Source organism: Neofelis nebulosa, chromosome 2 (assembly GCF_028018385.1).
Source record: "Neofelis nebulosa isolate mNeoNeb1 chromosome 2, mNeoNeb1.pri, whole genome shotgun sequence".
Lineage (NCBI taxonomy): Eukaryota > Metazoa > Chordata > Mammalia > Carnivora > Felidae > Neofelis > Neofelis nebulosa.
Window position 1 is genome coordinate 197,078,736 of NC_080783.1, and position 14,095 is coordinate 197,092,830.

Consider the following 14,095-nt stretch of genomic DNA (forward strand, 5'->3'; position numbering starts at 1 on the left):
TATTCACTGTAACCTTGTAAGATAGGCAGTGTGATCCTCTTTTTTATAGACGGAGAGACTGAGGCTCAGAGCAGGTACCAAGTGCTCGCAGCTCACAGGTAGTCAAAGGTGGAACCAGAGGATGAACCCAGAGCCAGAGTCTTCCTCTGCCATGCTGACGTCCACCTCCTGTGATCTTGAGGTCTCTCGTGCACAGCCTCTCCCACTGGTTCCAGACATTTGGTCTTTTGAAGTCCTAGCATCCGCCAGGGAGCCGTGATGGGAGAGTATCTGGGAGCCCTCGGCCTCCGCCTTGGATCCCGCGAGAGGTAGCTGCGATTCCCAGGTGCGCCGACCTGTCCTGTGGGAAGTCACCCCTTGGCCCTGCAGGTGCTGCTGCCGAGTCTGCTGGGTCCGTGGGCCGGGAAGCCGGCCCTGCAGCTGTTCGGAAACCCCCGTTGCTCCCGCTGTCCTGACCTGTATGGGGGAGGGTGGCTGTCCGCTCCATTGATTCCTGCCTTCATCGCCGGGGGTGGCAGCTTGGAAAACATTCAGCTGTTTACAATTCAGCTTATGTACACTGTGGCTGGGGATTGTGGGTGAGTCAGAAGGGCCGCTCTCTCGGCCTGTGTCCTGAGAGACAGCGTGAAAGTCAGCTGTATGGTAATGGCTGCCAGGGAGGAGGAGGAGGAGGAGGAGGAGGAGGAGTAGCCCTCCCTAGCAGATGCCTGGGCCAGAGCCGCTCAGCGGATGCTTCAGGTCTGAGGAGCACGTCTGCCCTCCGGTCCTCTTAACCCAGACTCAGCAAGGTCGTTCGGCCGTGTCACTGAGAGCGGGTGTGGGGCTACCCGGCTCAGCCTCCCCTTGCGTTCCGCCAGCGGGCTTCCCCGCAGGAGTCCAGGCGTGGACCCAGAGCCTCGCCCTCCTGCGACTGCTCGGCCAGGGGCCCCGGAGCCCCCTGTGACAGGAGCCCCCTGTGACTCTTCCCCTGAAAAAGTTACGAACATTGGGCATTGGTGCCTCCTGCCTTGTGATACTCAGAAGACCCCCGGGGTAGGAAGGGGCCTGCGGTTTCCCCGTGACTAAGAGCTCCTTTTGTGCATGTTTTAGAAGCTACTGTCTTCCACATACAAGGCAGCCACCCTTGCCTTGGTTCTGAAATGCACACTTTTCCCCTTCTGGAAAATTCAGATGCTAGATTCCAGTCCTGTGTGATCTAGTGCCCATGATCCAGAAGGATCACTGTCCACTCCCACCCTTCCCACCAAGCCTGCTGTCCCGAAATTGGGAGGAAAGCTGTCTGCTTATCTGAGTGGCTCACAGCAAGGTGTGAATGACCACAGGTGTCTATTTACATTTTAAAGGTTGTTAACCAAATGATTCTCTTTAATTGATGGACTGTGAGGTCCCAGGATGGAGCCATCGTCCTCCTTCTCTTGCCCCCTTGCCCTTTGTCCCCCCATCTACCTGTGTCTGCCCACCCCTTTCTCCCTCGTCACCACCCCCCTCCCCGCCACTTCAGTTTCCTACTACCCCCCCCCCACCGTGGGGCGGTGGTGGGGATGCCAAAAAATGTGTTTATGAAATATCTGACCTTCCTCACTTTCAGAATGGCACCAATTTCTTTACTTCTTTCTTTCTGAATAACTAAAGAGACTGTAAGAGTGGCTGGTGGGGTTTTCCGCTGCCCTCAGCTTACTGTGCTTTGTTACTACCCACCATATCAGCTGCTCTCTGCCTCCTGGATATGGTTTCCCTGGGCGTTCACTTCGCAGGCGCTCCACTCGGGCTCTCTCTAGAGCAAGTGGTTCTTCAGGAATCCTGCTGTCCCCCATCCTGGCCGCATGATTAGGCCTGCTAAGCTGAGGCACAGTGAGCGTGATTTCAGAGCCAGGGGCATGGAGAGAATGCTCTCTGTTGTATAAGCAACCTTGTTTTGCCATTTGTCGAGCAGAATTTGCTGCAGGCAAATGACCCATGTTATCACCTACTTTGCTTCCTTAAATTCTTTATTAACTTCATTAGCTCTGTCTTACTCCTGCTGCAGTCAAGCAAGGGTAGTTAGAAGTCTTGTAAATTAAAATACTCCTCCTGTCTGGAGAAGATAGAAATGAAAGCCATGGACCACGCTGAGGGGGCAGGAGACGCTCCGCTTGCCTTCCATGTCCTCTGAAGCAGGTCTTCAAGGACTTGCTTTAGGGGCACACAGAATGAATAGCCAGACCACCTGATATGCCCATAATAACTGTTAGTACTAAGCCATGTTCCAGCATAACTGATTTTTGTTTTATCTGCACACGTGGAGAACATCAGACTTAGTTCTAAAATGACCCAGATTTCGCATAGCTGTGGCCATCCAGACCTCTGTCTTCAGTGGGCAGGAGAGCTCAGCCTCTCTAGACACCTAGTGACTGCCCCTGAGGCTGGGGCCATTTTTATAGGAGCCTCCCAGGCTCTGCCTCTAGAGGTCATCATGCTTTCCAGATGCCTAGAGCCCACACCCATGTTTCGAAGGGGCCAAGGAATCCAGCACTCCAGCCTTCAGGGCAACTTAATGCCCCTTCTTGCTGAAGAAATCCCCACCCTAACGGGATGAAATGGGCTAAGGAATAACTCTTGTTCTTCGTGACCAGGTACCCAGAAATGCCACTCCTGTAGGAGGCACTGGCCTAGCTACTCTCAAATCATTATAGCCTCGGAAAGTAATTTACAAATCTCAGATGGTGTCAAGTTCCCTGTCTGAGACTGAGGAGACTGGCGAAGACTGAGACCATGGGTTCCAGATGATCCAGTTTAACAGACATTAAGTAGCTGTCCTATAGCGGGCATGGGTTAGTTCCTGAAGATACAGAGGTAACAAGACATAGCCCCTGCCTAAAGAAACTTGCTCTGCCTAGCACAAAGGACGAACCCCAATGCAGATAATCTCACAAACAGGCTGCCGGGTGGTCCACATTTCTGCCAGAACCTATGAATGAGACCAGAATTGAGAGGCAACCTAGAGGTTGAGACCTACATAATGTTAACAACTGCCCCAGAACATATGTGCTGTTCATTCCTATCTGCATACTTGGCCCTTTGTGGGCAGCTTCATTAAAAGACTAGATTCTCCCTCCCTGGCCTGCCTCCCGCCCCCAACCCCCCCACCCCCAGACCCACCACCCGCAGCCTGTCGTGCTCACGGCATCCTGGCCTCCACCTTTCAGATTTGGGTGCCTAGTTGTGTATAATGGCTTGTGAGACCTGTGGAAATCTTCAGCAGCACCACCAGCCTCAGGACTGGTCAAGAGAATTGAGAAAGCAAGAATTCCTGAAATAGAGTCTTTCTTTCTCTCTATCTTTTATCTGGCCGCAGGGCCGGCAGGACAGGTTTCTGCAAGTTTCACTATTAAGCTGCTTTCCCTCCAGCAGGCTGCAGAGCAGTCTGGGAGAGCGGGAAGCAGATTAAATTAATCTCAGAGTGCTGAGCTTGGCAGGGGGTGAGATTGTGTTTGGTCATTCCAGAAATAGCCCAGACTCCTTTGTTCCTAAAGCAGATGAGGAGGCCTTGGCCCACAAGAGGACTGCCAAGCAAATAGTCGCAAACCTTTGTATATTCGTAAATCGCCCTCCCTCTGTCCCTTGGCTTCTGTCTCTTCTGCAACCTGCCCGTTATAATGGGCAGTGATAGCTTCTAACGTTAGGGTGAAAGGGTTTATTTGTTTATTCTCCTGCTTAATAAGATCCTTCTTTTAAAACTGAGATTCCAAGAAGTCTTTGCTTCCCAGAGTTAAGCATCGGCTCTGTAGACTCGGAGCTACTGAAATGTATCTGTTCACTACTGTATTTGGCGTGAGGGAAGAATCTGACCTCAGGAGTTCTGCCTGCACCGCCCTGTCTTGCAGTGCTCCAGTGCACATTAATAGACACTGCTCCGAGACACAAGAGGGGAGGGAGTAGTGGTGGGGGAGGGAGAAGAATCAGGCAAGGATGGAGAGATCCCATAAAAGGAGACAAGGTATCAGAAGCAGTTTGGTGATGAATATCTAAAGAGCCAGAGGTGGGAGTGACCCCAGAATTCAAGGAGAAAGGAGTACTTCCACAGAGGAATTATAAACCAAAACAAGGGAGTCCTGTGGCTCCCTCCTCCTGTGCTCTCAGTCAGGAATGTGACCATGTTTCAAAGAAACAAAACAAAAATCTTAACCAACTCCATCTCCTAGATCAGTGCGCTTGAGTTTTCTGTTGGTGTTGACTGGGTCCCTGACTTTAAAGAGAACACCTAGGATGATGATGAACTTGCAGCCTTTCGTGGAAGGAATAGAAGAAGCAGAGGGCGTTTGGCCTGAAGGAGAGAAGATAGAGTGTGGTCGTGAGTGATACGCTTTCTGACACCAAGAGCATTTCGTGAGCACTTCTAGTGTGCTGCTCTGTCGGGGGATTATCTCCTGCGGTCCTCATAGCCACCCGACACTGTAGGGTAGGTGGTGTTACTGTCCTTAGTTTACAGCTAGTGAGAGAGCTAGTCTCAGAGAGACCACGACTTGCCCCTAATTCGTTTGAGTGATAAAGACCAGTCTCTAAGCCAGGTCTAAGCCTGTGTTTTTGCCCATTATACAAATGCAATTGGCCTTCTTCTGTATGGTCTTAAGGAGCAGAAAGGTGGGCAGAAATTAACAGGAGATAGATTTTTGGCTCACAGGAAGGAAGAACTTTTTAACCGAACTGCCCGCACTGGGAACAAACCACTCCAGAGGTAGTCCGTTCCTTTGCCATCCAGAGCTGTTCAGACAGATGCCCCAAAACCACTGGGTGGTGGGAGTATTACAGAGAAGTTTCAAGCATTGGTAAGGGAATGAACCAGACTTTCTAATCTTGTGATTCTGTAATCTGTAGTTCATTAGAGAAGTCAGGAAATATTTTACTAGGCTCTAATTAGATGTAAATTGCCACCATCTAAAAATAAAATGTTAACTTCTATAGTCAGCTCTATATTTTAACAGCATTTATTCATCAGTTTAAGTAAAATACATGTCTTCTTGCCTATTTAAAATATTAAATAAAAGAGAAAATGTAATTCTGTAAACGCAGGCTTAAATATTTAACATTTAAAAGCAGAGAAATTTAATTCGATTGATTTGATTTGATTTGATTGACCTGGTCCTCCTAGTTATCCATGGACGGTTAAGAAAAGATTTTTTGATGTAGTTCCCAAACACCTTCATAGTTTAGAGAGGCGAATTCCAAAGGGGAAAATTTTCATCTCTACAGTAAAGTCAAAGCTGTCAAAAACTTTTTTTTCAAACGACTATAAACACTTAAAGGAATTTTTCCAACTTGCTGGTGTGAATGTGTCTCAAACAAAAATTAATTTTAAAAAATCTCATCATTCATATCTCTTGGATGGCTCGTGCTCAGCTCTGAAATTTATTATAGTTGAATTACTGAGGTCTGATTAGTGAAGGCATGTGTCATAGTCGATTCTTTTCTATCAAAAAAGATTTATCCTGGTTTATTGAGCATTAGGACTGCTAGTAATAAAATGAACCAGCTATAAACCTTTTCTAAAATGTGTTTATTTTTATTTCTTATGCTACGTATCAGACTCTGAATTCCTGTTCCATGGTGAGATTTTCAGTGTTTAACATGAAATAAGAGCATCGACATACAAAGTTTTATGCAAAAATTACTAAACTAATGTACTGAAATCGTTTTTCAAGAATGTAACACACACAGGCAGGGTTACACTTAATATCAATAGGCTCGTTGTAATAAAGAAATGGCTTTTTCTTTCTCTTTTTTTCTTTTTTAGGAAGTTCCAGGTTACAGGCAACTTCAGCTCACACAGTTGGTGTGGAATGGGCCTGGGAAGGGGGCGGGGAGGGGGCTGCAAAAGTGAGGTAATGAGGGTCTGTACCTCTAAATCATGGAGCAGCTCAGGAGAGGGGCCGACAAAGTGGAGAAGAGGAGGGTCCCCTGTGGTGTGTTCTGTGTAGGCACCTTGACACGCTTTTTACAGCACGCTGTCAGGTCCTTCAGAGGAAGGCCAGCAGGCCCGCAGGGGAAGAGACCTCAGGAGGGGAGGACTCTGGTTGGCTAAGGACTGGACTGGATGTGGAGCTGAGAACAGGGAAAGGGGCTTGATCAAGAGCACAGGGCCAACAGAAGCAGCATAGAGCGCCCCACCTTGGGGGAGAAATTGAATGCAGGTGTGTCTTAATGCGTGACCCCCAATAACCAGCCTCTTATGGATAGCACCGTGTTCACTTGGGGCTCAACCCTCGTGTTCCCTTTGTGTTCATCTCTGGGGTTTGTACTTTGACCTTTCACAGGCTGCTTAAAATCTAATCCTTTTCCTTGGAAAACTTTATAGAAGGTTTAACCTCTCTCCCCCAGACCCCATCACACCCCAAGCCCTGTACCTAGTGCAGCTTTTCATCCTGGTTGTAGTTATCACCTTAAATACATTCTCTGCCTTGAACTGAAGATTGCCTTGTTTGTCCAGATCAATATTGACTGAGGTCTTAACTCCCAAAAGAGAATTATTATCTGTTTGACTTGGTTAACTATTCTTAGCACAGTTGGGAAATTAAAAAATACTGCTAGCTGATTAGCTGCCTGGTTGCAGGACCGATTATAGTCCCACTTGGTGGTGTGTCCATCAAACCTGCCAGTTTTAAGTGGGTCATTGACAGAGGGGACTGCTTGCTTCGCCTTGTCGTTTGGCTCCATGGAAAAAGCCAGGCACATGCTGAGTCCCTGCCCTTCCTTCTGCTGGTCTGGACCCAGTTCTGACCTCCCCTGCTTGTGTTTTCCTACTCTCCCCTTGTACAGAGACAGGGCAGGGCATTGTTCATGCACTGACCGACCTCAGCAGCCCCGGCATGACCTCAGGGAACGGAAATTCTGCCTCCAGCATCACCGGCACTGCCCCCCAGAATGGTGAGAATAAACCACCACAGGCCATTGTGAAACCCCAAATCCTGACGCATGTTATCGAAGGGTTTGTGATCCAGGAGGGGGCGGAGCCTTTCCCGGTACGGACTACTTCTTTTCCCCTCTTTTTTTTTTTTTGTTTTTTTTTTTTTTGAAGTATATTTTGGATGTGTATTAGAATATTTTTACATTTCCGTGTAAAATGTCCAAAAATGTAAACAGTTTGCTTTTTCCTTGCTAATTTCCCCCCCGCAAAAGAATGTCAGAGCCATTTTCTTTCTAGGATTAAGTGTCTTCCTAAGGTCCAGAAGGGATCCGTGATTAGGAATAATTGGCAAGGTCCCTTGGTTAGAAGTTATCCACACACAGACTCAGCCATGTTCCTGCCTGGTGATGTGTGACCCCCTTAGTTAGAAGGGAATTCACATTGGGGTGTTGGGGGAAAGATGATGGGTTTGGGGAAATGAGACCTCGTTCAGTTTTGAATGCCAGAACCTCTGAATGGCAAAACTTTAGCTAATTAGAGAACAAAAGGAAACCGTAGAACAAAATTTTCAGGATGTGTCTGAGATGAAGAGAAGAGAACAGGGTTGTAGCCTGAAGCTTCTTTTCTGGTGACAGAGCCTTGAAAAGAGAATGAATGAGAGTGAGGGGTACTTTAGAAAGGCCACAATCCGATGTCTCCGATGAGAGCATAAGACCAAAGAGAAATATAAAAGAATCAAGAAAATGGCTTGTTAGAACAAAACACCCACAGCTGATTCTGTGCGGTGTGAATTGGTGAAGACAGGTGATGCTCTTATACAGGTGGGAGGAGCCTAGAGCCAGGTGCACACCGGCCTCTCCTGTGATGAGATTATCTGGCTGTTAGAGAATACCATATGCCATCTGCCTTCTGCTCATTCTTCGGGTCCCCGAGTGGTTGGAACAGTCAGCAGAAGACTCTAAGCTTGATTGACTGAGCTGGCTGAACTGCCCTTCTAAAATGCCAGAAGACAAATAGGTTCTTGTCCTCTTTCCCTCTGAAGGTTGTTCAAGGCCTGTGGCAAAGAAATCTACCTGGAGCACCTTAGCTATAAGTAGCTCCAGCCCTGTCACGTCCCCTCCCTCATTAGACTAGGTCTTGGCCTTGGTCTCCTAGAGAAACACCAGAAACCAACCGATCTGACAGGGCGGATGCAGATTGAATGGCTCCCCCACAGCATCGCCCCAGAGATCTAGCCACCAGGTTGCCTGCACAGAGGCAACGAAGGAAGGACCAAGAGTGAATAAGCCCGTCTAGATCCTGGCAGCCACACAGGCCATTTGCTCTGTGGCCCAGAGTCCATTTCCTCCTGCTCTCCTCCATGGCTGCCTGTGTCTCTGGCTTGGGTAGAGCAGCTGTAAGGTGGGGAAAAGTAGGAAATGAAAAAATGGTTGCCGAGTCCCTCTGGTGTCATATATATACTCACACACACGGCCTCGGCTGTATTCCTGCCCGGTGACATGTGAACCCTGGGTCCTGGCAGCTTCGCTGGTGGTGATTTCTGCCTCCATCTCTGCCCCTCACTCACTTGGAAGAGTAGGTATTTTCCTAACCTCCTAAGCCGTCTTTTGGTCCTGGATTGAAGCCATCCCTGTACTTGGGGGACAGTTGGCATCTTGCCTCCTGAGCTGCTCAGCAGAATAGGGCCTTGAGCAAGGCACACTTGGATGATGATGTGGAGGCTGGCATCTGCACCTAGATGCTTTATATTTGTAATTTTGATGAGGCTGGATAACAAGGCAGTGTCTCCCACCTAACCCTCATGGCCTCCATGTCACCTTGTCCTCTAGGTGGGACGCTCGTCCCTGCTGGTGGGGAATCTCAAGAAGAAGTATGCACAGGGGTTCTTGCCTGAGAAACTTCCACAGCAGGATCACACCACCACCACTGACTCTGAGATGGAGGAGCCCTATCTGCAAGGTAGGCCTCTCACACCCCAAATGCCTTCCAATTTGGCTGAGCTGACCGGGAAGTAGACAGGGCCACAAAGGCAGGCCTCGCACACTTCCTCTAGCCGTATCCGTGGAGGAACCCTGGCCAGAGAGTGGGTTAACATATCGATCTACCAACCATTTCCCCCAGGCCCTGCCCCCTAGAAAACGAAAGAGGGAAAGTCCCTGCCCTCGGGGAACTGTTTGTCCCCCGCCTCTCCCCCAGCCCCGCTCTGGCCATGCACAGGATTCCAAGAGTTGCTTTTCCTGTGGGAGTCGCTGGCAGGAGGTGGGAGTGGGCAGGCAGGAGTGCCCCTCCCTCGCTGCCTCGGGAGCCGGCCCTCGGGCGCCACAGTGGCCAGGCGACGACTGCACTTGCAGCAGGAGCCACTGACCGAGTGGGGGCTGCGTAGGATACAGAACTCCTGGGTTCTGTGATCCAGGGCAACAGCCGACCAGACAGGTCACGGTAGGGTAGGATAATTCCAGATCAGTTGTGACAGCATCCAGAGTATTCCCCACGAGCCTCCTCTCTTCCAGAGGGGTACTGATTCTTCACCACCTGTGTTTGCCTCAGGCTCGTAGCACTCGGACAGAAAACCTGTTAGGTGTCCGGGGGTCCGTCACCAAACACCACTGCTACTGGCCAGGGTGGAAGAAACGTCTCTTCCCAAACCAGCGGCGAAAGCAGATGGGCATTTTCCAAGCCAGACCACCACTGCATGCCACAGCTGTGGGGACGTGAGGAAGAGGCAGAGCAGAGAAGGGAGGCTTCGTGGGGTCCTGTGGGGGTTGCTCGTCTTTACACTTAACTCTAGTTTCCATACTTTCCAGAATCCAAAGAGGAGGGTACTCCCCTCAAACTCAAGTGTGAACTCTGTGGCCGGGTGGACTTTGCCTACAAGTTCAAGCGTTCCAAGCGCTTCTGTTCCATGGCCTGTGCAAAGAGGTGAGTGGCCTCAGCCCCGTCGCTGTGCCAGCCCTTCCGCCTCCTCAGGATCTCACCTCGTGTCGTGTCCTACCTCCCTTCAGCGATCGATCGTCCATCCTGGGAGACCCTAGGTGTAGCTTATCTGCATTCCGTCTTCCTCCACCTGCCTGGAAGTGGCACCATGTGGCTAATCCGCCAGGTCCTGGAACCCAGAGCTCGAGTGAGCAGCCCCAAGTCCGAGGAGAGGAGGCAGTGCTTCAGCTTGGCTGTCCCTCCTGGGCCCCGTTGAACCCGTCCTGTTTCCCTGCCCTTGGCAGCTACTGTCCCCATCAGGCAAGCCCTCCAACAGAGGCTTCGTGCCAAGCTGCTGTGCTCATTGTAGATGTTCTCTTTGTGCGCTTCACCCAGCGTAGACCGATGATCCTAGTCAGACACAGCGTCGTTTACTGCGTGCCTGCCACGTGCTAGGCGCTGCTCTAGGCAGTTGATACGCCCTGGGTCATCTGGTCTTCAAAATAACTGTGAGGCAGGCATAACTGCTGTGCCCTTCACACGCGCTAGGAAACTGAGGCATAGAGGATAAGTAGTTGTGCCGAGCGGCATAGTTGGGGAGTTAGACCCATCTGACTCCAGAGCCCTATGTGGTCTTCATACCACGGTAGAAGAGGCACCGATCCCAGAGACCTGGACCCTCAAAGGAATAGAACTCTCTCAATCCCTAGGCAGAGAGGGGCTCCGCATACCGGCTGGAATAAGGCTGTCCTCAGCCCTGTGCTGGAGGTAATCAGGGTACCTCTGTGAAGCTCTGCCAAGCTACAGGCATATCTCATTTTATCATGCTTCCCAGATACTGCACTTTTTACGCATTGAAGGTGTGCGGCAACTCTGTGTCAGGCAAGTCCATCGGCACCGTTTTTCCAACAGCATTCGCTCACTTCTTGTCTCTGTGTCACATTTGGGTAATTCTTGCAGTATTTCCCTTTTCATTATTATCACATCGCAGCGATCAGTGATCTTTGATGTTCCTATGATTGTTCTGGGTTCTGTGAACTACTGCCACATAAGATGGTGAACTTAGTAAACGTCATGTGTGTTCTGAGTGCTCCACCAACCGACCGTTCCCCTGTGTCTCCCTCTCCTCAGGCCTCCCTATTCCTTGAGACACAACAATGTTGAGATTAGGCCCATTAATAACCCTACTGTGGCCTCTAAGTGATCAAGTGAAAGGAAGAGGCACAGGTCTCTCACTTCAAATCAAAAGCTAGAAATGATTAAGCTTAGTGAGGAAGGCATGTGGAAAGCCAAGATGGCCAGAAGATAGGCCTCTGGTTCCAAACAGTTAGCCAAGTTGTGAATGCAAAGGAAAAGTTCTTGAAGGAAATTAAAAGTGCTACTCCAGTGAACATGCAAATGATAAGAAAGCAAAACAGCCTTATTGCGGATATGGATAAACTTTGAGTGGTCTACATAGAAGATCAAACCAGCCCCAACATTCCCTTAAGCCACAGTCTAATCCAGAGCCAAGGCCCTGACTCTCTTCAATTCTGTGAAGCTGAGAGAGGAGAGGAAGCTGCAGAAGAAAAATCTGAAGCTGGCTGAGGTTGGTTCATGAGATTTAAGGGAAGAAGCCATCTCGTTTCATAAAAATGCATAGTGAGGCAGCAGGTGCTGATGTAGAAGCTGCAGCCAGTTACCCAGAAGATCCGGCTACAGTAATTCAGGAAGGTGGCCGTGCTAAACAACAGATTTTCAATGCAGACAAAACAGCCTGTTATTGGAAAAAGACACCGTCTAGGACTTGCGTAGCTAGGGAGAAGTCTGTGCTTGGCGTCATAGCTTCAGAGGACAGGCTGACTGTCGTGTTAGGGGCTAATGCAGCTGGTGAGTTGTTGGAAGTTGAAGTCTATGCCCATGGACCATTCTGAACATCCCTTAAGAATTATGCTACATCTACTCTGCCTGTGCTCTGTCAGTGGAACAACAAAGCCTGTTTATGGCACATCTGTTTATGGCATGGTTTAGTAAATATTTTAAGTCCACTGTTGAGACTTACTGCTCAGGAAAAAAGATTTCTTTCAGAATATCACTGCTCAAGGAGCCTGGGTGGCTCAGTCAGTTAAGTGTCTGGCTTCAGCTCAAGTCATGATCTCATAGTCTGTGAGTTCAAGCCCCACGTCGGGCTCTGTGCTGACAGCTCAGAGCCTAGAGCCTGCTTTGGATTCTGTGTCTCCCTCTCTCTCGCCCCTCCCCCCCCCAAACATTAAAAAAAAAATACAGAATGTCACCACTCACTGAGAGTGCACCTGGTCACCCACAAGCTCTGATGGAGATGGCAATGAGATTTCATGTTGTTTCCATGCCTGCTAACAAATATATCATCCATTCTGTAGCCCATGGATCAAGGGGTCATTTTGACTTTCAGGTCTTTTTTAAAAGTGCATTTTGTAAGACTCTAGCTGCCATAGATCGGGATGGTGGATCTTGGAAGAGTCCATTAAAAATTTTCTGGAAAGGATTTGTCATTCTAGATGCCTTTAAGAATATTCAGGATGCATGGGATGTGCTCAAAATAGCAACATTAATGGAGTTTGGAAGAAGTTGATTCCCACCCTCATGGATGACCATGAGGGGTTCAAGACTTCAGTGGAGGAAGTCCTTGCAGATGTGGTGGAAATAGCAAGAGAACCAGAATGAGGAGTGGAGCCTGAAGATGGGGCGGGGTTGCTACCATCTCGCGATGCAACTTGAATGGATGAGGAGTGGCTTCTTATAGAGGAGCAAAGAAAGTAAGAAAGTGGTGGGTGGAATCTCCTGGTGAAGATGCTTGTGAAGATTGTTGAAATGACAAAAAAAGGATTACATAAACTGAGTTGATAAATTAGTGGCAGGGTTTGAGAGGATTCCCAATTTTGAAAGCAGTTCTGTGGGGAAAATGCTATCAAACAGCATTGCACGTGACAAAGAAATCGTCCATGAAAGGGAGAGTCCATCACCATGGCAGACTTCATCGTTGTCTTATTTTAGGAACTTGCCCCAGCCTTCAGCACCCACCACCCTGATCAGCGAGCAGCTGTTGGCATCGAGGTGAAACCCTCCATCAGCAAAAAGGTTATTTATGACTCACTGAAAGCTCAGATGATGGTTAGCAATTTTTAGCAATAAGGTATTTTTTTATTTTATAAAATTTTTTTAACGTTTATTTTTGAGAGAGAGAGAGAGAGAGAGAGAGAGAGACAGAGCACAAGCAGGGAAGGGGCAGAGAGAGAGGGAGACACAGAATTAAAGCAGGCTCCGGGCTCTGACCTGTCAGCACAGAGCCCGACGCGGGGCTTGAACTCACAAACTGTGAGGTCATGACCTGAACCGAAGTTGGACGCTTAACCAACTGAGCCACCCAGGCGCCCTAGCAATAAGGTGTTTTTAAATTAAGGCACGTACTTTGGTTTTTTTAGACATAATGCTATTGCATGCTTAATAAACTCCAGTGTAACGTAAACCTTACTTTTATATGCATCAGGGAACAAACAGAAGTCATCTGACTCTCTTTATTGCGAGTCCTCTCTGGAACCGACCCCGCAGTGTCTGTGAGGTGCGCCTGTACCTCCCAGCAGGACTGCAGGCAGCTGTCTTCTGGCACCAGTGACGTTCAGTGTAGACTATGTCGGCCACGAGTTCTTCACATGACCTGAGTTGTCATGTTGAGCACTTGCCACATGTTAGCTCATGTCACTGTTGGACCGAGTTCAGGAAGTGAGCCATCTCATCCCCAGCTCCAGATGAGGAAACTGAGGCTCAGAGATCCAGTGGCTTACCCAGAGTCACACAGCTAGCAGTCAGTGGTAGACCCAGGATCGGCGCAAATAGACAGACTCAGATGTTGCTGGAGAGCCCGGCTGCTGTCATGCTGCCCGAGGCCCGTACTCCCCATGACTGTGCTCTGACTTCCGTCCTTCCCTGACTCCGGCAGGTACAACGTGGGGTGTACCAAACGAGTGGGGCTTTTCCACTCGGACCGGAGCAAGCTTCAGAAGGCAGGAGCCACGACCCACAACCGCCGCCGGGCCAGCAAAGCCAGTCTGCCACCACTTACCAAGGATACCAAGAAGCAGGTGAGATGCCGGCTTGACACAAGTCCCCGCCAACTTCCCTCCTTAACAGGCCCGGGACACCCGCATGCCTTTCCCCCTGCTGACTAAGTATACTCTGTTATGTCCTCATTTCTCACAACCTTCTCAGGTCCCATAAGGGGCCCTTGCATTTGGACCCGTGGATGCTTAGGGGTGGTTTCCCTTGCCCCTTCCTCACCTCTCCCCT

At 49.4% G+C, this 14,095-nt stretch overlaps 1 protein-coding gene across 6 annotated transcripts in view; it reads left to right on the plus strand.

The window, feature by feature from the left end:
* Positions 1-14,095, plus strand: part of PHC2 (polyhomeotic homolog 2) — a 116,630-nt gene that overhangs the window by 96,867 nt on the left and 5,668 nt on the right. For all 6 annotated transcript variants that reach the window (XM_058718166.1, XM_058718163.1, XM_058718165.1 and 3 more), the window contains 4 exons: positions 6,793-6,995; positions 8,710-8,839; positions 9,685-9,799; positions 13,749-13,890. In XM_058718166.1, the coding sequence (XP_058574149.1) occupies positions 6,793-6,995; positions 8,710-8,839; positions 9,685-9,799; positions 13,749-13,890 (590 nt within the window). The remainder of the gene's footprint in view (positions 1-6,792; positions 6,996-8,709; positions 8,840-9,684; positions 9,800-13,748; positions 13,891-14,095) is intronic.